The sequence below is a fragment of the Balaenoptera ricei genome, chromosome 7 (assembly GCF_028023285.1).
Source record: "Balaenoptera ricei isolate mBalRic1 chromosome 7, mBalRic1.hap2, whole genome shotgun sequence".
Taxonomy (NCBI): domain Eukaryota; kingdom Metazoa; phylum Chordata; class Mammalia; order Artiodactyla; family Balaenopteridae; genus Balaenoptera; species Balaenoptera ricei.
Window position 1 is genome coordinate 86,731,320 of NC_082645.1, and position 23,593 is coordinate 86,754,912.

Here is a 23,593-nt window from a genome sequence, read left to right on the forward strand (position 1 = left end):
TTTTCCCACCGTGGGAACCACACCCAGGGCATTGAATATATTTAAATTTAATTGACTTCTGATCCCTTTGAAATAAACAAGTTGCTTTTCATATTTGAGGATTGATGTTGTAATGACAGGTTGTCATACTTACTGATCTTTATCATTGTGAACGTTTTAGGAATGGCCTAAAGATAACTACACCTGAGGAGCAGTTCACTCTCATTTCATCAACACCCCAGGAAAAGGTTAGTCCATCATGGTATTTTCTTTCCATCTTTGGCCTGGCTCTTTCTGTCTTGCCTAATGATCCATAATTATGCCTGATAAATCGTCATTAAACCAAGACTGTAGAATTTCGTTGTTGCTGTTGTTGTTCTTTATTTTATTTTATTTTTTTATACAGCAGTTTCTTATTAGTTATCTATTTTATACATATTGGTGTATACATGTCAATCCGAGTCTCCCATTTCATCACACCACCACCACCACTTTCCCCCCTTGGTGTCCATACGTTTGTTCTCTACATCTGTGTCTCTATTTCTGCCTTGCAAACTGGTTCATCTGTACCATTTTTCTAGATTCCACATATATGCATTTATATATGATATTTGTTTTTCTCTTTCTGACTTAGTTCACTCTGTATGACAGTCTCTGAGTCCATCCACATCTCTACGAATGACCCAATTTCTTTCCTTTTTATGGCTGAGTAATATTCCATTGTATGTATGTACCACATCTTCTTTATCCATGCGTCTGTCGATGGGCATTTAGGTTGCTTCCATGTCCTGGCTATTGTAAATAGTCCTTCAATGAACATTGGGGTGCATCTGTCTTTTTGAGTTATGGTTTTCTCTGGGTATATGCGCAGTAGTGTGATTGCTGGGTCATACAGTAATTCTATTTTTAGTTTTCTAAGGAACCTCCATACTGTTCTCCATGGTGGCTGTATCAATTTACATTCCCACCAACAGTGCAAGAGGGTTCCCTTTTCTCCACACCCTCTCCAGCATTTGTTTGTAGATTTTTTGATGATGGGCATTCTGACCAGTGTGAGGTGATACCTCATTGTAGTTTTGATTTGCATTTCTATTTTGGAGATTAATCCTTTGTCCATTGATTCATTTGCAAATATTTTCTCCCATTCTGAGGGTTGTCTTTTCATCTTGTTTATAGTTTCCTTTGCTTTGCAAAAGCTTTTAAGTTTCATTAAGTCCCATTTGTTTATTTTGTTTTTATTTCCATTACTCTAGGAGGTGGGTCAAAAAAGATCTTGCTGTGATTTATGTTAAAGAGTGTTCTTCCTATGTTTTCCTCTAAGAGTTTTATAGTGTCCGGTCTTACACTTAGGTCTTTAATCCATTTGGAGTTTATTTTTGTGTATGGTGTTAGGGAGTGTTCTAAGTTCATTCTTTTACATGTAGCTGTCCACTTATTGAAGAGACTGTCTTTTCTCCATTGTATGTCCTTGCCTCCTTTGTCATAGATTAGTTGATCATAGGTGTGTGGGTTTATCTCTGGGCTTTCTATCCTGTTCCATTGATCTATATTTCTGTTTTTGTGCAAGTACCATATTGTCTTGATTACTGTAGCTTTGTAGCATAATTTGAAGTCAGGGAGCCTGATTCCTCCAGCTCCATTTTTCTTTCTCAAGATTGCTTTGGCTATTCCAGGTCTTTTGGGTCTCCATACAAATTTAAAAATTTTTTGTTCTAATTCTGTAAAAAATGCCATTGGTAATTTGATAGGGATTGCATTGAATCTTTAGATTCCTTTGGGTAGTACAGTCATTTTCACAATATTGATTCTTCCAATCCAAGACCATGGTATATCTCTCCATCTGTTTGTGTCATCTTTGATTTCTTTCAACAGTGTCTTATAGTTATCTGCGTACAGGTCTTTTGTCTCCCTAGGTAGGTTTATTCCTAGGTATTTCATTCTTTTTGTTGCAGTGGTGAATGGGATTGTTGCCTTAATTTCTCTTTCTGATCTTTCGTTGTTAGTGTATAGGAATAGAAAAGATTTCTGTGCATTAATTTTGTATCCTGCCACTTTACCAAATTCATTGATTAGCTCTAGTAGTTTTCTGGTGGCATCTTTAGCATTCTGTATGTATGGTATGTCATCTGCAAACAGTGACAGTTTTACTTTTTCTTTTTCCAATTTGTATTCCTTTTATTTCTTTTGCTTCTCTGATTGCTGTGGCTAGGACTTCTAAAACTATGGTGAATAAGAGTGGCGAGAGTGGACATCCTTGTCTTGTTCCTGATCTTAGAGGAAATGCTTTCAGTTTTTCACCATTGAGAAAGATGTTTGCTGTGGGTTTGTCGTATATGGCCTTTATTTTGTTGAGGTAGGTTCCCTCTGTGCCCACTTTCTGGAGAGTTTTTATCATAAATGTGTGTTGAATTTTGTCAAAAGCTTTTTCTGAATCTATTGAGATGATCATATGTTTTTTCTTCAATATGTTACTATGGTGTATCACATTGATTGATTTGTGTACGTTGAAGAATCCTTGCATCCCTGGGATAAATCCCACTTGATCATGGTGTATGATCTTTTTAATATGTTGTTGGATTCTGTTTGCTAGTATTTTGTTGAGGATTTTTGCATCTATATTCATCAGTGATACTGGTCTGTAATTTTCTTTTTTTGTAGTATCTTTGGTTTTGGTATCAGGGTGATGGTGGCCTTGTAGAATGAGTTTGGGATTGTTCCTTCCTCTACAATTTTTTTTTTTTTTCAGGGGGGAAATGGTACTTTTACTTTTTGTTTGTTTGTTTGTTTTTTTATACTGCAGGTTCTTATTAGGCATCAATTTTATACACATCAGTGTATACATGTCAGTCCCAATCGCCCAATTCAGCACACCACCATCCCCACCCCACCACAGTTTTCCCCCCTTGGTGTCCATATGTCCATTCTCTACATCTGTGTCTCAACTTCTGCCCTGCAAACCGGCTCATCTGTACCATTTTTCTAGGTTCCACATACATGCGTTAATATACGATATTTGTTTTTCTCTTTCTGACTTACTTCACTCTGTATGACAGTCTCTAGAGCCATCCACTTCTCAACAAATGACTCAATTTCGTTCCTTTTTATGGCTGAGTAATATTCCATTGTATATATGTACCACAACTTCTTTATCCATTCGTCTATTGATGGGCATTTAGGTTGCTTCCATGACCTGGCTATTGTAAATAGTGCTGCAGTGAACATTCGGGTGCATGTGTCCTTTTGAATTATGGTTTTCTCAGGGTATATGCCCAGTAGTGGGATTGCTGGGTCATATGGTAATTCTATTTTTAGTTTTTTAAGGAACCTCCATATTGTTCTCCATAGTGGCTGTATCAATTTACATTCCCACCAACAGTGCAAGAGGGTTCCCTTTTCTCCACACCCTCTCCAGCATTTGTTGATTGTAGATTTTCTGATGATGCCCATTCTAACAGGAGTGAGGTGATACCTCATTGTAGTTTTGATTTGCATTTCTCTAATAATTAGTGATGTTGAGCATCTTTTCATGTGCTTCGTGGCCGTCTGTATGTCTTCTTTGGAGAAATGTCTATTTAGGTCTTCTGCCCATTTTTGGATTGGGGTGTTTGTTTCTTTAATATTGAGCTGAATGAGCTGTTTATATATTTTGGAGATTAATCCTTTGTCCGTTGATTCGTTTGCAAATATTTTCTCCCATTCTGAGGGTTGTCTTTTCGTCTTGTTTATGGTTTCCTTTGCTGTGCAAAAGCTTTGAAGTTTCATTAGGTCCCATTTGTTTATTTTTGTTTTTATTTCCATTACTCTAGGAGGTGGATCAAAAAAGATCTTGCTGTGATTTATGTCAAAGAGTGTTCTGCCTATGTTTTCCTCTAAGAGTTTTACAGTGTCCGGTCTTACATTTAGGTCTCGAATCCATTTTGAGTTTATTTTTGTGTATGGTGTTAGGAAGTGTTCTAATCTCATTCTTTTACTTGTAGCTGTCCAGTTTTCCCAGCACCACTTATTGAAGAGACTGTCTTTTCTCCATTGTATATCTTTGCCTCCTTTATCATAGATTAGTTGACCATAGGTGCGTGGGTTTATCTCTGGGCTTTCTATCTTGTTCCATTGATCTATGTTTCTGTTTTTGTGCCAGTACCATATTGTCTTGATTACTGTAGCTTTGTAGTATAGTCTGAAGTCAGGGAATCTGATTCCTCCAGCTCCATTTTTTTCCCTCAAGACTGCTTTGGCTATTCGGGGTCTTTTGTGTCTCCATACAGATTTTAAGATGATTTGTTCTAGCTCTGTAAAAAATGCCATTGGTAATTTGATAGGGATTCCATTGAATCTGTAGATTGCTTTGGGTAGTATACTCATTTTCACAATGTTGATTCTTCCAATCCAAGAACATGGTATATCTCTCCATCTGTTGGTATCATCTTTAATTTCTTTCATCAGTGTCTTATAGTTTTCTGCATACAGGTCTTTTGTCTCCCTAGGTAGGTTTATTCCTAGGTATTTTATTCTTTTTGTTGCAATGGTAAATGGGAGTGTTTCCATAATTTCTCTTTCAGATTTTTCATCATTAGTGTATAGGAATGCAAGAGATTTCTGTGCATTAATTTTGTATCCTGCAACACTACTATATTCATTAATTAGCTCTAGCAGTTTTCTGGTGGCAGTTTTAGGATTTTCTATGTATAGTATCATGTCATCCGCAAACAGTGACAGTTTTACTTCTTCTTTTCCAATTTGTATTCCTTTAATTTCTTTTTCTTCTCTGATTGCCATGGCTAGGACTTCCAGAACTATGTTGAATAATAGTGGTGAGAGTGGACGTCCTTGTCTCATTCCTGATCTTAGAGGAAATGCTTTCAATTTTTCACCATTGAGAATGATGTTTGCTGTGGGTTTGTCATATATGGCCTTTATTATGTTGAGGTAGGTTCCCTCTATGCCCACTTTCTGGAGAGTTTTTATCATAAATGGGTGTTGAATTTTGTCAAAAGCTTTTTCTGCATCTATTGAGATGATCATATGGTTTTTATTCTTCAATTTGTTAATATGGTGTATCACACTGATTGATTTGCGTATAGTGAAGAATCCTTGCATCCCTGGGATAAATCCCACTTGATCGTGGTGTATGATCCTTTTAATGTGTTGTTGGATTCTGTTTGCTAGTATTTTGTTGAGGATTTTTGCATCTATATTCATCAGTGATATTGGTCTGTAATTTTCTTTTTTTGTAGCATCTTTGGTTTTGGTATCAGGGTGATGGTGGCCTTGTAGAATGAGTTTGGGATTGTTCCTTCCTCTACAATTTTTTGGAAGAGTTTAAGAAGGATGGGTGTTAGCTCTTCTCTGAATGTTTGATAGAATTCACCTGTGAAGCCATCTGGTCCTGGACTTTTGTTTGTTGCAAGATTTTTTTTTTTTTTTTTTTGAGAGTTGATTCTTTCTGGGATCTTGAAGAGGTGCTGTGGGTTTTTTTGTTTGTTTTTTTTTTTGCTTTTTTAAAAAAATTATTTATTTATTTATGACTGTGTTGGGTCTTCGTTTCTGTGCAAGGGCTTTCTCTAGTTGCGGCAAGTGGGGGCCACTCTTCATCACGGTGCGCGGGCCTCTCACTATCACGGCCTCTCTTGTTGCAGAGCACAGGCTCCAGGCGCACAGGCTCAGTAGTTGTGGCTCACAGGCCTAGTTGCTCCGTGGTATGTGGGATCTTCCCAGACCAGGGCTCGAAACCATGTCCCCTGCATTGGCAGGCAGATTCTCAACCACTGTGCCGCCAGGGAAGCCCTGTTGAAAGATTTTTAATCACAGTTTCAATTTCATTACTTGTGATTGGTCTGTTCATATTTTCTATTTCTTCCTGGTTCAGTCTTGGAAGGTTATACCTTTCTAAGAATTTGTCCTTTTCTTCCATGTTGTCCATTTTATTGGCATAAAGTTGCTTGTAGTACTCTCTTATGATGCTTTGTACTTCTGCGGTGTCTGTTGTAACTTCTCCTTTTTCATTTCTAATTTTATTGATTTGAGTCCTCTCCCTCTTTTTCTTGGTTTATCAATTTTGTTTATCTTCTCAAAGAACCAGCTTTTAGTTTTATTTATCTTTGCTATTGTTTTCTTTGTTTCTGTTTCATTTATTTGTGCTCTGATCTTTATGATTTCTTTCCTTCTACCTAACTTTGGGTTTTGTTTGTTCTTGTTTCTCTAGTTCCTTTAGGTGTAAGGTTAGATTTTTTTTTTTGGCAATTCAAATTTTTTTATTTAAAGTTATTATAAAATATTGGTTATATTCCCTGAGCTCTACAGCATATACTTGTAGTTTATTTATTTTATACATAGTAGTTTGTACCTCTTAATCCCCTACCCTTACCTTGCCACTTCCCCCTTCCCTCTCCCCACTGGTAACCACTAGTTTGTTTGGTTAGATTGTTTATTTGAGATTTTTCTTGTTTCTTGAGGTAGGATTGTAATGCTATAAACTTCTCTCTTAGAACTGCTTTTGCTGCATCGCCTAGGTTTTGGATTGTCGTGTTTTCATTGTCGTTTGTCTCTAAGTATTTTTTGATTTCCTCTTTGATTTCTTCAGTGATCTCTTGGTTATTTAGTAACGTATTGTTTAGCCTCCATCTGTTTGTGTTTTTTACTTTTTTTTCCCTGTAATTGATTTCTAATCTCATAGCATTGTGGTCGGAAAAGATGCTTGATATGATTTCAGTTTTCTTAAATTTACTAAGGCTTGATTTGTGACCCAAGATGTGATCTATCCTGGAGAATGTTCTGTGTGCACTTGAGAAGAAAGTGTAATATGCTGTTTTTGGATGGAATGCCCTATAAATATCAATTAAGTCTATCTGGTCTATTTTGTCATTTAAAGCTTGTTTTTCCTTATTAATTTTCTGTCTGGAAGATCTGTCCATTGCGGTAAGTGACCTGTTAAAGTCCCCCACTATTATTGTGTTACTGTCAATTTCCTCTTTTATAGCTGTTAGCAGTTGCCTTATGTATTGAGGTGCTCCTATGTTGGGTGCATATACATTTATAATTGTTATATCTTTCTCTTGGATTGACCCCTTGATCATTATGTAGTGTCTTTCCTTGTCTCTTGTAACATTCTTTGATTTAAAGTCTATTTTATCTGATATGAGTATTACTACTCCAGCTTTCCTTTGATTTCCATTTGCATGCAGTATCTTTTTCCATCCCCTCACTTTCAGTCTATATGTGTCCCTAGGTCTGAAGTGGGTCTCTTGTAGACAGCATATATATGGGTCTTGTTTTTGTATCCATTCAGCAAGCCTGTGTCTTTTGGTTGGAGCATTTAATCCATTCACATTTAAGGTATTTATCGATACATATGTTCCTATTACCATTTTCTTAATTGTTTTGTTTTTCTAGGTCCTTTTTTTTAAATTAATTTATTTAATTTATTTATTTTAGGCTGCATTGGGTCTTTGTTGCTGCACGCGGGCTTTCTGTAGTTGTGGCGAGCGGGGGCTACTCTTCCTTGTGGTGCGCGGGCTTCTCATTGCAGTGGCTTCTCTTGTTGCAGAGCATGGGCTCTAGGCACGTGGGCTTCAGTAGTTGTGGCACGTGGGCTCAGTAGTTGTGGCTCATGGGCTCCAGAGCGCAGGCTCAGTAGTTGTAGCGCAATGGCTTAGTTGCTCCGCGACATGTGGCATCTTCCCAGACCAGGGCTTGAACTTGTGTCCCCTGCATTGGCAGGCAGATTCTTAACCACTGCGCCACCAGGGAAGCCCTGTAGGTCCTTTTCTTCTCTTGTGTTTCCCACTTAGAGAAGTTCCTTTAGCATTTGTTGTAGAGCTGGTTTGGTGGTGCTGAATTCTCTTAGCTTTTCTTGTCTGTAAAGCTTTTGATTTCTCCATCGAATCTGAATGAGATCCTTGCCGGGTAGAATAATCTTGGTTGTAGTTTCTTCCCTTTCACCACTTTAAATATATCGTGCCACTCCCTTCTGGCTTGTAGGGTTTCTGCTGAGAAATCAGCTGTTAACCTTATGGGAGTTCCCTTGTATGTTATTTGTCATTTTTCCCTTGTGGGTTTTAATTATTTTTCTTTGTCTTTAATTTTTGTGAATTTGATTACTATGTGTCTCAGCCTGTTTCTTCTTGGGTTTATCCTGCCTGGGACTCTCTGTGCTTCCTGGACTTGGGTGGCTATTTCCTTTCCCATGATAGGGAAATTTTTGACTATAATCTCTTCAAATATTTTCTCGGGTCCTTTCTCTCTCTCTCCTCCTTCTGGGACCCCTATAATGCAAATGTTCGTGTGTTTAATGTTGTCCCAGAGGTCTCTTAGACTGTCTTCATTTGTTTTCATTCTTTTTTCTTTATTTCTTCCGTGGCAGTGAATTCCACCATTCTGTCTTCCAGGTCACTTATCCATTGTTCTGCCTCAGTTATTCTGCTATTGATTCCTTCTAGTGTATGTTTCATTTCAGTTATTGTGTTGTTCATCCCTGTTTGTTTGTTCTTTAATTCTTCTAGGTGTTTGTTCTTTAATTCTTCTAGGTCTTTGTTAAACATTTCTTGCATCTTCTCGATCTTTGCCTCCATTCTTTTTCCAAGGTCCTGGATTATCCTATCATTATTCTGAATTCTTTTCTTGAAGGTTGCCTATCTCCACTTTATTTAGTTGTTTTTCTGGGGTTTTATCTTGTTCCTTCATCTGGTACATAGTCCTCTGCCTTTTTATTTTGTCTATCTTTCTGTGAATGTGGTTTTTGTTCCATAGGCTGCAGGATTGTAGTTCTTCTTGCTTCTCTCTTGTTTTAGTGCAGCAATTTAAAACATAAAGCAGTTTATTTCAAGAGCCAATCAGTATTACTCAATAAGGAGAGTATTAGGAGTCAGAAGTTTTTTCACACCAAGGAAAGCTAGCAGGATTTAAAGCGGTGCTTGTTGAGTTGTTGCCTTAAGCTTACTGAAATTTACTTTTTGCTCCTAGACAAAGTGGCTCCGGGCTATAAGCCAAGCTGTGGATCAGGCTTTGAGGGGGACGTCTGATTTTCCACCTTATGGAAGTGGCAGCAGTATTCAAAGGCAGGAACCACCCATTTCACGCAGTGCCAAATATACTTTTTACAAGGATCCTCGCCTAAAGGATGCAACCTATGATGGACGCTGGCTTTCAGGGAAACCTCATGGCAGGTGAGAATGTTTACAGTTGGATTTATGCCTGGAGTCAGGATGGTAGTCTAATTACTGCAAAAGTACTGATTATCAGAAACATTAATTGACATGTATTATTCTTTACTTATGCATTGCAGAGGGGTTTTGAAGTGGCCAGATGGAAAGATGTATTCTGGCATGTTCAGGAATGGCTTGGAAGATGGGTAAGAACTTCGTGAACATGAGTGTAAATTCAACTACAGACTTAAATTATGTTATTTTGTGTTTAGAGTTATCTTCAAGACAGTTAGTAGAATTTTGTTTTGTGCTTTTGGAAGTGGATTAGGACTTATAATGCACATGTATGAACATGAAGAGAGCTAGGAATCCAGGGTGCAGCCTTGATTTGTCTAGAATGAATCACTTACCTTGACAGCTGTGTTACCTCAAGTTACACAGCTTACATCTGTTGACGTGGAACTGTGTTTTCTATCCATTTCTTAGTTGTAAAGACTGAGGACCTTGGGTAATGTTGATGTTGAGATTGTTGATATAGAAGTGCCCCCTTTACACAAAGGACATAGAGAAATTTTCCTTTCAGTAGTTTTAATTCATCTTTAATTTCTGTGATCTGTTGAGGGGGAAATCTTCTAAATGATATTGTATCCTAATGGTACTCAAATGACACTATTTTTATATAAACTTATGTTTTCTAACACTGTAAATATATGGCAGTGAAGTATTTTGTATCATGTTAGAGAACTGATATATTTTACTATATCAAAAGATTATTATATAAATTGTATAGGTGATTTTTTTTGTGTGTGATAATATAAAGTTTTATGATGTCTTTTAATCTCCATTTAATAGAATTTCAGAATGAGAAGAGACTTGAGATAATCTGATTTACCCCCCTTATTACACAGATGAGGGAGCTGGGTACCTGGACTTACCCAAGGTGATGCAGCTAATTAGTGGCGGAAATAGGCCTAAACCACAGGTTTTCTGTTTTTCATTGGACTTGGGATAAAACACCTAATTGCTCTGTGTAGTGGTGTTGATGTCCCACTCCTCTAAGACTTGCCACATAGCTTAGGTAATAGATAACAGCTTAAACCAAGACGCCATTTACCCCTTTCCTCCTCTAGGTATCAACAGATCTTTTCTCTGTTCTTGTTATATTTGCCAGTGTATACACATAAAAGGTGAATATGGCATAATGCATCTTAAGATGTTTTTATTCCCCTTGGCAGGTATGGAGAATACAGAATCCCAAACAAAGCACTGAACAAAGAAGACCATTATGTGGGCCATTGGAAAGAAGGAAAAATGTGTGGTCAAGGAGTCTATAGGTAATAGCATTAGAAATGTTGCTGGACTGGTTGGTGTTGCTTTTTCAAAGAATCATTTAAACCTAAATGTTTGTGTAGCCAAATTTTCCAAGCAGTAAGTTTTGTTTATTCTTCTTATGACTGAAACTATATAGAACTATATAGAGTCTTTTTTAAAAGAACAACCTCTCATCTATCACAAGATGAAAATATTAGGTTATTATTTAGTTCTTCACAAAACTGTGTAAGCCTTGTAAACCATAACTTTCTCATAGAATTTCCTAAATACCTTGCTTGTAAATTTATCTTATATTTACTGCATGATTCTGATATGGACAAAGCCTGTCATTCTTTCAGAGATGACTCATTATTTCATTTTCCCATAAGGGACTAAATACACATTTTTCCCCATGTTAACACAAAATACCACCCACAACATCTTCAACTTCTTAGACTCAGTCATTCAAAAATGAGATTTTTATAGCCAAAGCAATCTTGAGAAAGAAAAACGGAGCTGGAGGAATCAGGCTCCTGGACTTCAGACTATATTACAAAGCTACAGTAATCAAGACAGTATGGTACTGGCACAAAAACAGAAACATAGATCAATGGTACAGGATGGAAAGCCCAGAGACAAACCCATGCACATATGGTCACCTAATCTATGACAAAGGAGGCAAGAACATACAATGGAGAAACGACAGCCTCTTCAATAAGTGGTGCTGGGAAAACTGGACAGCTACACGTAAAAGAATGAAATTAGAACACTCCCTAACACCATACACAAACATAAACTCAAAATGGATTAAAGACCTAAATGTAAGGCCAGACACTATCAAACTCTTAGAGGAAAACATAGGCAGAACACTCTGTGACATAAATCACAGCAAGATCCTTTTTGACCCACCTCCTAGAGAAATGGAAATAAAAACATAAATAAACAAATGGGACCTAATGAAACTTAAAAGCTTTTGCACAGCAAAGGAAACTATAAACAAGACGAAAAGACAACCCTCAGAATGGGAGAAAATATTTGCAAATGAAGCAGCTGACAAAGGATTAATCTCCAAAATCTACAAGCAGCTCATGCAGCTCAATATCAAAAAAATAAACAACCCAATCCAAAAATGGGCAGAAGACCTAAATAGATATTCCTCCAAAGAAGATATACAGATTGCCAACAAACATATGAAAGGATGCTCAACATCACTAATCATTAGAGAAATGCAAATCAAAACTACAATGAGGTATCACCTCACAGCAGTCAGAATGGCCATCATCACAAAATCTACAAACAATAAATGCTGGAGAGGGTGTGGAGAAAAGGGAACCCTCTTGCTCTGTTGGTGAGAATGTAAATTGATAACAGCCACTGTGGAGAACAATATGGAGGTTCCTCAAAAAACTAAAAATAGAACTACCCTTTGACCCAGCAATCCCACTACTGGGCATATACCCTGAGAAAACCATAATTCAAAAAGAGTCATGTACCAAAATGTTCATTGCAGCTCTATTTACAGTAGCCAGGACATGGAAGCAACCTAATCATCCATCGACAGATGAATGGATAAAGAAGATGTGGCACATATATACAATGGAATATTACTCAGCCATAAAAAGAAACGAAATTGAGTTATTTGTAGTGAGGTGGATGAACCTAGAGTCTGTCATACAGCGTGAACTAAGAAAGAGAAAAACAAATACCATATGCTAACACATACATATGGAATCTAAAAAAAAAAAAAGGTTCTGAAGAACCTAGGGGCAGGACAGGAATAAAGACGCAGACATAGTGGATGGACTTGAGGACACGGGGAGGGGGAAGGGTAAGCTGGGACGAAGTGAGAGAGTGGCATGGATATATATACACTACGAAATGTAAAATTGCTAGCTAGTGGGAAGCAGCTGCATAGCACAGGGAGATCAGCTCGGTGCTTTGTGACCACCTAGAGGGGTGGGATAGGGAGGGTGGGAGAGAAATGCAAGAGAGAGGAGATATGGGGATAGATGTATATGTATAGCTGATTCACTTTGTTATAAAGCAGAAACTAACACACCATTGTAAAGCAGTTATACTCCAATAAAGATGTTTTAAAAAAAAAAAAGCCATGAGAAAAAAAAAAACAAAAATGAGATTTTTTGATTGGTGAAAAATAGTCGTATAAACAAATAATTACAGCTACCAGTGAGACATGAGTATAATTTTGAATTTCCTAAACTTTGTAAAAATGAGCATCAGAACTCAGTGTGCTTGTGATCTTTATTCATTCTTTCTAACCACAGTTACGCCTCTGGTGAAGTTTTTGAAGGCTGTTTTCAAGATAACATGCGTCATGGTCATGGTCTCCTACGAAGTGGAAAGTTGACTTCATCTTCTCCCAGTATGTTCATTGGCCAGTGGGTAATGGATAAGAAAGCAGGATACGGTGTCTTTGATGATATCACTAGGTACAGTACCCTGCTTCTAATCTCACAGTTTAGTGTGAGAGGATAAGGTTCCTCTACTTCTTCAAAAACTGATGTTTTTATGAAGGCTGAGCACCTTAATTTGACAGTACTTCAAACATTTTTAATAAGACAGAGTTGTCAGGTGTCATTTTATGCATTTGTTTGTGAACCAAACAACAGGTTACTTCTTTACAAGATCAAGATCATTCAAAATTAACATTGGTACCATTTTCCTTAAAGCTTCACACATAAAAAGCTTTTAGTGTCTCAAAGAGGCTACCAAACCTTTGACTGTTATACAGAGACAAACCTTTAATGCAGTCAGTAGGTAACAGGAGTAAAAGGTTAGGAGGATCAATGGAAATTCCCTTTTGGGGTCATAGAATAGTATCTAAACACCTTTCTGCCTAGGTCTTCCTATCAGGTTAGAGACTTGTAACCATGCCAGCAACCCAGGAATCAAGCTTGGTTAAATTCAATTAACTTGGGGAGGAATATAGTTCTTTTGCCTCTGTATTTGGTTTGGCCTGATTTGCTTTTGGACTAAATATATACTCTTCTTCTCATATTATTGTCATAATGTGTGATTTAAAAATTTTTGCTGTTATCACTAAAATCCATGATTGTTTAACATGCAGTTTGTACTAATTTTAATTTTTTTAGTGGAGATTAGTAAGATTTCTCGACGTTTCAGTTGGTGAAGAATGAACCTTCTTTTATGATAAATCCCATTTCTTTTAAGTTAGTAAACTTTTGGGTGAGAAAATATTGTGCATAGGTTTGAGCCTACCTTTTGAGTGACTCATTTTGATGACATTATTTAGAGTTGAATTCTTGGCATTAATTAAATATTTTAAGGTTATCAAGGAAGTACTGGAAGTATATACAGATCTATGTCTGTTAGACTATAATGTTAAATTCCTGAGAGAACATTGCTCTGAGTGGGATATATTTTACAATCACATTGTCCCATGTTTGAGGAGACAGAGTTGACCACTTTGACTAGAGAAATGGAACAGATACCAACCTAGGGGTGATGCTTGGTACCTCCCATGTGATAATTGTTTTTCTCCCACCTCATCTTTGTCATCATTGATTTTTTATTTCATTTCTTTTTTTTCTCCTATTTCTTTGCAGAGGGGAGAAGTACATGGGAATGTGGCAAGATGATGTGTGTCAAGGGAATGGTGTGGTAGTTACCCAGTTTGGATTATACTATGAAGGCAACTTCCACCTTAATAAAATGATGGTGAGTGGAATATTTTACATATAGTTACTGTTGACTTTTTGAAACTCCTATGTCCTTAACTTTTTAACTCATCTTTTTATTAGTGTTCTACCTTTCCTAGTACTGTTTTTCTTGTCTTAAGATTATGTAAGGCTCTGGGGGATGTGACTGTGGGTATCCTAAGTTACTGTGTGTTTTATGTGTTGTGATTTTTGTTTTGTTTCTTCACATAGGGAAATGGAGTTTTACTTTCTGAAGATGATACTATCTATGAGGGAGAATTTTCAGATGATTGGACCCTGAGTGGAAAGGTTGGAAACTTCTTTCTTTCTCTGATAATCTTTTACTAATTTTTTCCTGACCTTTAAAAAAGCTAACCTATAATAAAATTCACCTGTTTTAAGCATACATTTCAATGATTTTTAGTAAATACGCAGAGTTGTGCAACCATTACCACCATCCAGTTTGAGATCATTTCCATCACCCAAAAAGATTTCCTTCACCATCTCCTGCCCATTTGCAGTCACTCCCTGGTTCCACCTCCAGTCCCAGACAACCTCTGATGGACTTTATAGATTTGCCCTTTCAGGTCCTTTCATATAATTGGAATCATACAGCAAGTATTCTCTTCCCTGTGGCTTCTCACATTTAGTATGTTTTTGAGGTTTTTCTATATTGTGGCATATGCAGTGCTTTATTCCTTTTTATTACTGAATAAAAACCACATTTTGTTTATCCCTTCACCACTTGATGGGCATTGGATTATTTCCAACTTTAGACTGTTTCCAACTTTGGGCTACTATGAATACTGAAGTTGACTGCAACTTCTTCTTTTTATAGTTGAAATATGGTTGATTTACAATATTGTGTTAGTTTCAGGTGTACAGCATAATGACTCAGTATTTTTGCAGATTATACTACATTATAGGTTATTACAAGGTAATGGGGATAATTTCTTGTGCTATACAGTATATCCTTATTGCTTATCTATTTCATATATAGTTGTTTGTATCTGTTAATCCCATACCCCTAATTTGTCCTTATACCATCCACTCCCCTTTGGTAACCACAGGTTTGTTTTCTGTATGTGAGAGTCTGTTTCTGTTCCATTTACATTTAAAACTTCTTGTGTGAACATGTGTTTTCATTTCTCTTGGGTGGATACCTAGGAGTGCAATTGCTGGGTTGTATGGAAAATTGATGTTTAACATATTAAGAAACTGCCAAACTGTTTTCCAAAGTGGCTGCATCATTTTACATTCCCATCGTCAGTGTATGAGGATTCTAATTTATTCACATCTTTGCCAGTATTTTTTTTTTTCCTCTTTGTCATTCTAGTGGGTGTGAAGTGATATGGTTTTAATTGACTTTCCCTAAATGACTAATAGACTCATTATAGAGCATATCTTCATGTACTTACTAGCAATTCATCTGTCTTCTTTGATGAAATGTATATTCAAATATTTTGATATTTTAAGAATTTGCTTGTTTATAGTCTTATTGAATTTTAAGGATTTCTTTATATAGTCTGGATACAAGTTCTTTATCAGATACAAGGTTCACAAATATTTTCTTGTAGTCTGTCTTGTCTTTTTGTTTTCTTAATAGTGCCTTTTGAAGTACAAAAGTTTTTAATTTTAATGAAGTCCAATTTATCAAAAAAACTTTATGATGAATTATGCTTTTGATTTCATATCTAAGAAATCTTTGCCTAACTCAAGGTTACTAAGATTTTCTTCCGTGTTTTCTTTGAAAAGTTTTATAGTTTTAGCTCTTATGTTCTATGTCTATGATTCATTTTGAGGTAATTTGTGTATGATATGAATTAAAAGTCTAAATTGATCTTTTTGCATGTGGGTATCCAATTGCTTCAGCAAGTTTTCCCATTGACTTTTCTTGACACCTTTGTTGAAGTTAATTCACTATAAAATGTGTTTATTTTTGGACTCTGAATTATATTCCATTGATCTACATGTCTCTCCTTATGCCAGTACCATGCTGTCTTGATTACTATAGATTTCTAGTAAGTTGTGAAATCAGGAAGTGTAAGTTTTCCAACTTTGTTCTTTTTAATAATAATTGTGGCTATTCTGGATCCTTTGCCTTTCTATATAAATTTTAGGACTGGCTTGTTAAAATCTGCAGTAAAGCCTGCTGAGATTTTTATAGGGATTATTTTTACTCTACAGATCAAATCTACTCTACAGATCATTGGGAAGAATTACCATCTTAATAATATTGAATCTTCCAATCCATGAATGTGGAATGTCTCTCCATTTATTTAGATCTTCTTTAATTTCTATCAGCAATGTTTTGTGGTTTTCAATGTGCATCTCTTGCATATCTTTGGTTAAATTTATTCCTAAGCATTCTTTTTGATGCTATTATAGAGAGAATTATTTGCTTAATTTTATTTTTGGATTGTTCACTGCTATTATATAAAAATACAATTGATTTTTGTATTTTGTTCTTATATCCTGAAACCTTGCTGAATTCATGTATTAATTCTAGTAGGATTTTTTTAATGGATTTCTTGCATACAGGATCATGTTGTCTGCAAATAAAGACAGTTTTACTTCTTCTTTTGCCATCTGGAAGGATTTTTTTTTCTTGTCTGACTGCACTGGCTAGACTCTCCAGTAGATGTTGAATAGAAGTGGTAAGGGTGGACATCCTTGCCTTTTTCCCTGTTTTAGGGGAAAAGCATTAAATCTTCCACCATCAAGTATAATGTAGCTAAAGGTTTTTCATAGATTCATCAGATTGAGATAGTTCCTTTCTATTCCTAGTTTGTTGAGAGTTTTTATTATGAACAGGTTTTAGATTATGTCAAAGGGCTTTTTCTGTGTCTACTGAGATGATTATGTGGTTTTTGTTCTTTATGCTATTAATACAGCATATTATATTGGCTGCTTTTCTGATGTTAAAGTAACCTTGTTTTCCTGGGATAAATCATACCTAGTCATGGCATATAATCCTTTTTATATATTGCTAGAATTAATGCTAATATTTTGGTGAAGATTTTTACATTTATATTTATTAGGTATTTATTATATTTATGTTTATAGTTTTCTTTTTTCATGATGTTTGTCTTTGGTACTGAGGTAATACTGGCCTCATAGAATGAATTGGGAAGGGTTCCCTCCTTCTCCATTTTCGGAAAGAATTTGTAAAGCCTTAGTGTTATTATTGCTTCTTCGAATGTTTTAGAGAATTCACCAGTGAAATCATCTTGGCCTGAGCATTAATTTGTGAGAAGATTTTTAATTTCTAATTTAATTTCCTTACTTCTAATTAGTCTATTCAGACTTTTCATTTCTTCTTGAGGCACTTTTGGTAATTTGTTCCTCTTAAGGAATTTTTCTATTTCATCTAAGTTACCTAATTTATTGGCATAAAGTTGTTCTCTTAGTATTCCCTTCTAACCTTTATAATTTTTGTAAGGTTGGTGTAATGTCCCATTTTTTGATTTTGTAATTTTATGTCTTCTCTTTTTTTTTTCTTGATCTAGTTAATTGTCTTTTTTTCTTGATCAGTCTTATTAAGTGTTTGTCAAGTTTGTATATCTTTTCAAAGAAGCAACTTTTGGCTTCATTCATTTTTGTCTGTTTTCTATCTCATTGATTTTTGCCCTAATTTTTATTATCTCCTTGCTTTGGGTTTAGTTTGCTTTTTCTAACTTTGTGAGGTGGAGTTTTAGATTACTGATTTGAGATCTTCCTTATTTTATAATATAAATGTTTACAGCTTTAAATTTGCCTCTAAGTACTGCTTTAGTAGCATCGCATCAATTTACATAAGTTGTGTATTCATTTCATTCAGGTAAAAATATTTTACCAATTTTTCCTGTGATTTTTCTTTAATCCATGGATTGTTTTCATATACTTTTTGCACACGCATGTACATACACCTTTTTAAAAAGAATTAGGGACTAGTTAAAAATGAAAATGTTAACCATTTAGTGCTTTTTTTTCTTGATTTTTAAGATTGAAAATATTTCCTCTAATTCCACATTTTTTCTGACTTTACCTAGGGAACATTGACTTTGCCAAATGGAGACTACATTGAAGGTTATTTTAGTGGAGAATGGGGATCTGGGATAAAAATCACTGGAACGTACTTTAAGCCTAGTCTGTATGAGAGTGATAAAGACAGACCTAAAGTTTTGTGAGTAACTAGTGTTAATTATGGATTAATTATTGAATGTTTTGAGTTGTCTTGCTTTTATCAAAGCTGGTTAATATTTCAAATGCAGGACAAGTTTTTTAATTCTTTTTTTCTTTAAACAATGTATAACCTTGAATTGTAAACTGAAACTGCTATAGATAGCTAAATCTGTATTCTTGGCTTAGTTTATAGCTGTAGAGCTTAAATGTTTAAAATGATGAAAGTTCTGTGTGTGGGAATAATCTTACTGTTAATGGTGCAGGTATCCAAGTTCATTGAAAGAGAGATTTTAAATGGAAGCCCTGCACAACTTGATTTTGAAAAGTAAAGGTCAATCCTATATATACACTAATACGCTGCATATATTGGGAAAAGTCAAAGTCTTTTAAGTGTATGATGTTTTTCCTCCAAGTTTTTGGCATATGTTTATTTCCCTTTATTGTTTCCAGCTTTAGCTTTGTTTTTGTATTTTGATAGCATCTCAGATTCTTTGTTTTCATGGGAGCTTCATATATTTTCTGTACCATGTTTATTCTTAGTATTTTTAGAACCCAGTATGTAATGCATTTCACAGTTCTCAGTATGAGATGTGCAAGGCACAGAAAGTCCTCATTTTAGCAGGGATCAATTTTGCAACATCAATTCTGTGGAAATGTAGAAAGCAAAGGAGTCAGTTCTGATGTGCTTCCTACTTAATTCATATACTTTAGTATCTAATAAACACTAAGTAGCTAAAAACCATCCATTTAAATTTTTATTCAGTTTTTAAACAGTGGAACCACCATCAGTTTAGGCAGTTTTTGTCACAGAAATATTTGCAGTTGTATATTAGAAAGTTTCTGTTCTTCAGGGTTTTTGCACAAAATAAGTGATTAATGAGAGGCTGACGTGACCTTATTAGCAGGAAGCTTGGAAACCTGGCAGTGCCGGCTGATGAGAAGTGGAAAGCAGTGTTTGATGAATGTTGGCATCAGCTCGGCTGTGAGAACCCAGGCCAAGGGGAAGTTTGGAAAGCGTGGGACAATATTGCTGTGGCCTTGACTACCAGTCGGCGCCAACACAGAGACAGGTGCGTGAATGCCTGCCCAGCATAGGGCAGAGCCTGGTAGGAAGACGAAACTTAAAACCAGTAAGTTGTCAAGGCTTCCCACATTTAGTTTTTAAATATAACTTAAAAGTCAATTATGTACTTCTGGGTAAGGATGGATAAAACACACCTCCTTGTATTTGCTACTGAACTCAACTATAAAACCTAGGCAGAATGCATGGACATTTATTTGAAACTCTGAAAAGTAAATATCAGCAGGTGTTTTGGGGAAGAGCAGCTGAATTTAGAGTACCACCCAACCAGTGGTGAGTTTACTGGGTTTCTTAACTTCAATATTCCTCATCCTAAACCCAGTATAACCTGAAACTAGAAACAAGCACTGTGGTGCAGACAGACAGAGATCCAGAAAAACCCCTCTGTTTCTGGCTCAAGATGCAGAAAAGAGACTTCCTAAAGCTCAGAAAGAGTGGAGGAGGTACACTGGGTTTTCTCTCTCTCCTCCTTCTCCCCTTTCTCATGCCTCAGTCTGCAGGCACTTCTGTGGCAGGGGCAGTGATGGCTGCAGCTGGAGCAGCCATGAAACAGGATGTGTGCAGGAGCCAGCACTCTTGCAGGAGTAGACCCTTCTTCTCCCTTGATGGATCATCAGGTCCAAGAGTCCCGGCCAAACCTCATTGCTCTTTGGCCTCTCTCTCTATCCTCCTACCACTTCATGGAAGTGGGCAGTTTCTGGCTGGAGGACCTACAAGGGGAATCAGAAAATGCTGGGGAGGTCATGGAAAGAGAGGAGCTCTGGAAAGCAACCCTGTAAAGTTGGTTATGAACTCCTGGATTCACCCCAGACCTGCATGTGTGGATTTGATCCGAATCAGCCAAACACTTTGAGAACTCAGCTACTAAGTTGACTTCCACCTAGGTCCCAGACTAACATCTCAGTGGTACTCACAGAACAGACCCAGATAGGACTGCAAAGCCCTTGAGAAGTGAGCTAACATTGGAACCACAGCCCACAGATGGCTGAAACAAAAGTATCAGCTGTTTCAGAGATTCCCAAGATCACCTACACGTTCAGTGATTCACTAGACAGACTCATAAGACTCAACATATAGTCGTACTCACAGCTAAGAGTTATTACAGCAACACAGTAAGGCTCCACAGCCCAATCATAAGGGAAGAAGACACAGGCAGAGTCTGGAGGAAGCCATGTGCAAGCTTCCCATGCTCTGTCCTTTCTGTGAGGGGTCACACAGAGCACACTCTCTCCCAGAGCAGTAAAGTGCAGCCACACGTATACAATGTTTCTGCTCAGGGAAGCCCATCAGAGATGCAGTGCCCCAGATTTTTACTGGGGACTAGTCACATAGGCATCTTGTGCTTAGCAACTACCAAAATTCCATAGTCCCAGAAGGAAGCAGATGTTCACCACAAATGACTTTGTTAGTACAGTCTATGGACAGCAAAATATCCTTATCAGTTAGGAAATGTTTCATATTAGTATAGGGAACTTTTAGAAAGCTTAGTTCCCAGGTACCAGCCAAGGGCCAACTTTATAAGCAGGTCCTTGTAAAGATAACAGTTTCAGTTCTACTATGTTTACTATGTTATGGATGGCAACATTCTCCATTAGGATATAAACAAGACCCAAAATCTCGTAACATAATACTCAAAATGTCCAGGAAATAAACCAAAATTACATGGCAATCAAAGAACCATGAAAACCTCAACTCATTTGGGGAAAGACAATCAATAGACATCAACAACCCCCTACCATAGATTTTGGAATTATCTGACAAGAACTTTAAAGCAGCTATTATAAAAATGCTCAAATGAGCAATTGCAAACATCCTTGAAACAAGTATTAAAATTGAAAGTATCAGCAAAGAAATAGAAGATATAAAGATGAACCAAATCAAAATTTTTGAATTGAAAAATACAGTAACCAAAATTTTAAAAATCACTGGGTGGGGTCAGTAGCAGATTAGAGATTACAGCAGAAGAGTCAGTAAATGTGAAAATAGATTGGTAGAAATTATTTAAAATGAACAACAGAACGTGAAAAAAAAGTGAATAGAGCTCTAAGGACCTGAGAGTCTAATATTTGTGTCCTTGGAATCCCAGAAGGAAAGGAGAAAGATTGTGGGGCTGAAAAAATATTTGAATAAATAGTGGTTGAAAGGTTCCCAAGTTTGGTGAAAGACATAAACCTACACATTCAAGAACTGAAGAAACGGCATCCTAGAAAAAACCAAATATCCATGTACAGACACGTTACATTCAAATTGGAAGGAAAAAATCTTGAAAGCAGATAGAGAAAAATTTTGCATTACGTATATGAAAACATCAATTCAAATGGCTGCATATTTGTCGTCAGAAACCTTGGTGGTCAAAAGGAAGTCGCACAACAATTTTGAAGTGCTGAAAGAAAAATTACAGACGTACTCTTCATTTCTCTTTTTCTACTTTTTTCTTATTTTCTTCCCTTTTCTCCTTTTCCTTTTTCCTGCTTTTGTTTTTCTCCATCTGCCATTCTTCATATTTCCTTATTTAACTTGGCCAGTCACTTCTGCAGGCATTGACTAGCATTCATATCTAAAGAACTTGCTAATCCCTACAGTATAGGAAGCAGGTTTTGTTTTGTTTTTTCCTGTGTTTGGGATAAATGGGAATTGATTATAGTGTTTCATTCATGAAGTTTATAATTTTTACCTCCTACTCTTTCTATCAGTAGAAAAAATGGAAACTCTCAGGATTGATTAAAGCTGTGGACCTGCCCTTGTGTGGGATGCAGTTGGTCACCCTTCTCTGATAGAGCCCATGTGCATAGACATTGAGACTTGAGCCCTACAGTTAACCTTGGTTAACTCTTGTTGGGTGTTTCCAATAAGTAAGAATGAAAGAACTTTTGTATAAAACCACCTTGCTGCCACAAAGGTCTTATTTGTTTATCTAAACCAGTATCATAATGATAATTGTGCACTGTTTCTAATTTCTCATTGATTGTAGTCTTGTAGAGTGCCATTACCAAAAATTTCAGTTGATGACTAGTATGTGTTTTATCTTATCCTCTTCATCCAGAGCTTCCCTTTTACCCATTGTGTGCTTACCGCACCACTGTTGTGGCATCCACATTATCTCCTTACTTCTTGAGCTCATTTCCACTTCAGCCTTTGCCATTTGATTTATTTTCCTTAATCCTTAGCTCTCCCTCTCCCCTTTATTCCATTTTTATTATCACTAACAAGTCTATCGCCAGTTTTCTCTTCAAGCTAACATTGTAGTATTTTCCAACACCATGGTTTCTGTTGGTGCAACATCTTCATTAATTTATTGTGGTTGGTGTGGAGTAACATTAAATGCTACTTTGAATGACTGTTACATAAACCTAACAGCAGGTCAGTTACCAATTATGCACACATTTGGGCTGAACACTGTGCTGGATGCTCCATTTCATCCTGAGTTGGTGACTGCGCTTCACGTGCACTCACAATTATCTTGCTTTCTTGAAATATATGATAGGCTTTCTTTTCTCTTTTTATAGTCCAGAGATATTAAGTCGTTCACAGACTCAGACACTAGAGAGTTTGGAATTCATTCCTCAGCATGTTGGTGCCTTCTCTGTGGAGAAATATGATGACATCAAGAAATATTTAATAAAGGTAAACAAGAGTCAAAACCATACCAGTCTTGTGAATTAATGATACAACTGACATGATATATCATTCAAATGTACTCACAGTTTATTGTTACTCATATCCTGTTTTTGCTTTTGAGGTATGTCTTTCGTTAGTTCTCTGACTAGTAAAAGCACATTTCTCCCTAAAGATTGACCTATTGTGATAGAACTTTATAAGTTTTGTAAAGTGTTCAAGGGGGTTCTGGACATCTGGGGTCAGAGTTTACGATGGCTTTTTGTTTGTAACGTTAGCAAACTAGAGATTGTATAAATAAAGCATGCTGCCCTCACCCCATGGTTATGCTGTCTTTGCTTGCTTCTCAAACCCTGTGAGATCAGCCCACAATTTAAAGAATGACATGTATTGACATGGGGGTGCAGGAAGGAGTATTAGGAGAAATCAAGGGAACTGAACAGTGATTGTTTCAGAGCATAATCAACTGTCATTATTCAGTTTTCTGGAAAGTAATATTTCATATATTTTTCATGACGTTTAAGGTATGTTAGAACCTTTCTTTTTTTTTTTTTCCTTCGGCCGTGCCATGTAGCATTTGGGATCCTAGTTCCCCGACCAGGGATCGAACCCGTGCCCCCTGCAGC

General features: G+C 36.5%; 1 protein-coding gene across 5 annotated transcripts in view; it reads left to right on the forward strand.

Moving 5' to 3' along the window:
• ALS2 (alsin Rho guanine nucleotide exchange factor ALS2) overlaps positions 1–23,593 on the forward strand; it is an 88,927-nt gene that overhangs the window by 56,312 nt on the left and 9,022 nt on the right. For 3 of the 5 annotated variants that reach the window (XM_059928433.1, XM_059928432.1, XM_059928435.1), the window contains exons 17-26: positions 161–227; positions 8,935–9,137; positions 9,257–9,322; positions 10,352–10,450; positions 12,713–12,877; positions 14,015–14,126; positions 14,339–14,416; positions 18,139–18,272; positions 19,174–19,341; positions 22,859–22,976. In XM_059928433.1, the coding sequence (XP_059784416.1) occupies positions 161–227; positions 8,935–9,137; positions 9,257–9,322; positions 10,352–10,450; positions 12,713–12,877; positions 14,015–14,126; positions 14,339–14,416; positions 18,139–18,272; positions 19,174–19,341; positions 22,859–22,976 (1,210 nt within the window). The remainder of the gene's footprint in view (positions 1–160; positions 228–8,934; positions 9,138–9,256; positions 9,323–10,351; positions 10,451–12,712; positions 12,878–14,014; positions 14,127–14,338; positions 14,417–18,138; positions 18,273–19,173; positions 19,342–22,858; positions 22,977–23,593) is intronic. The other 2 variants (XM_059928434.1, XM_059928436.1) reach the window with 1 other exon arrangement.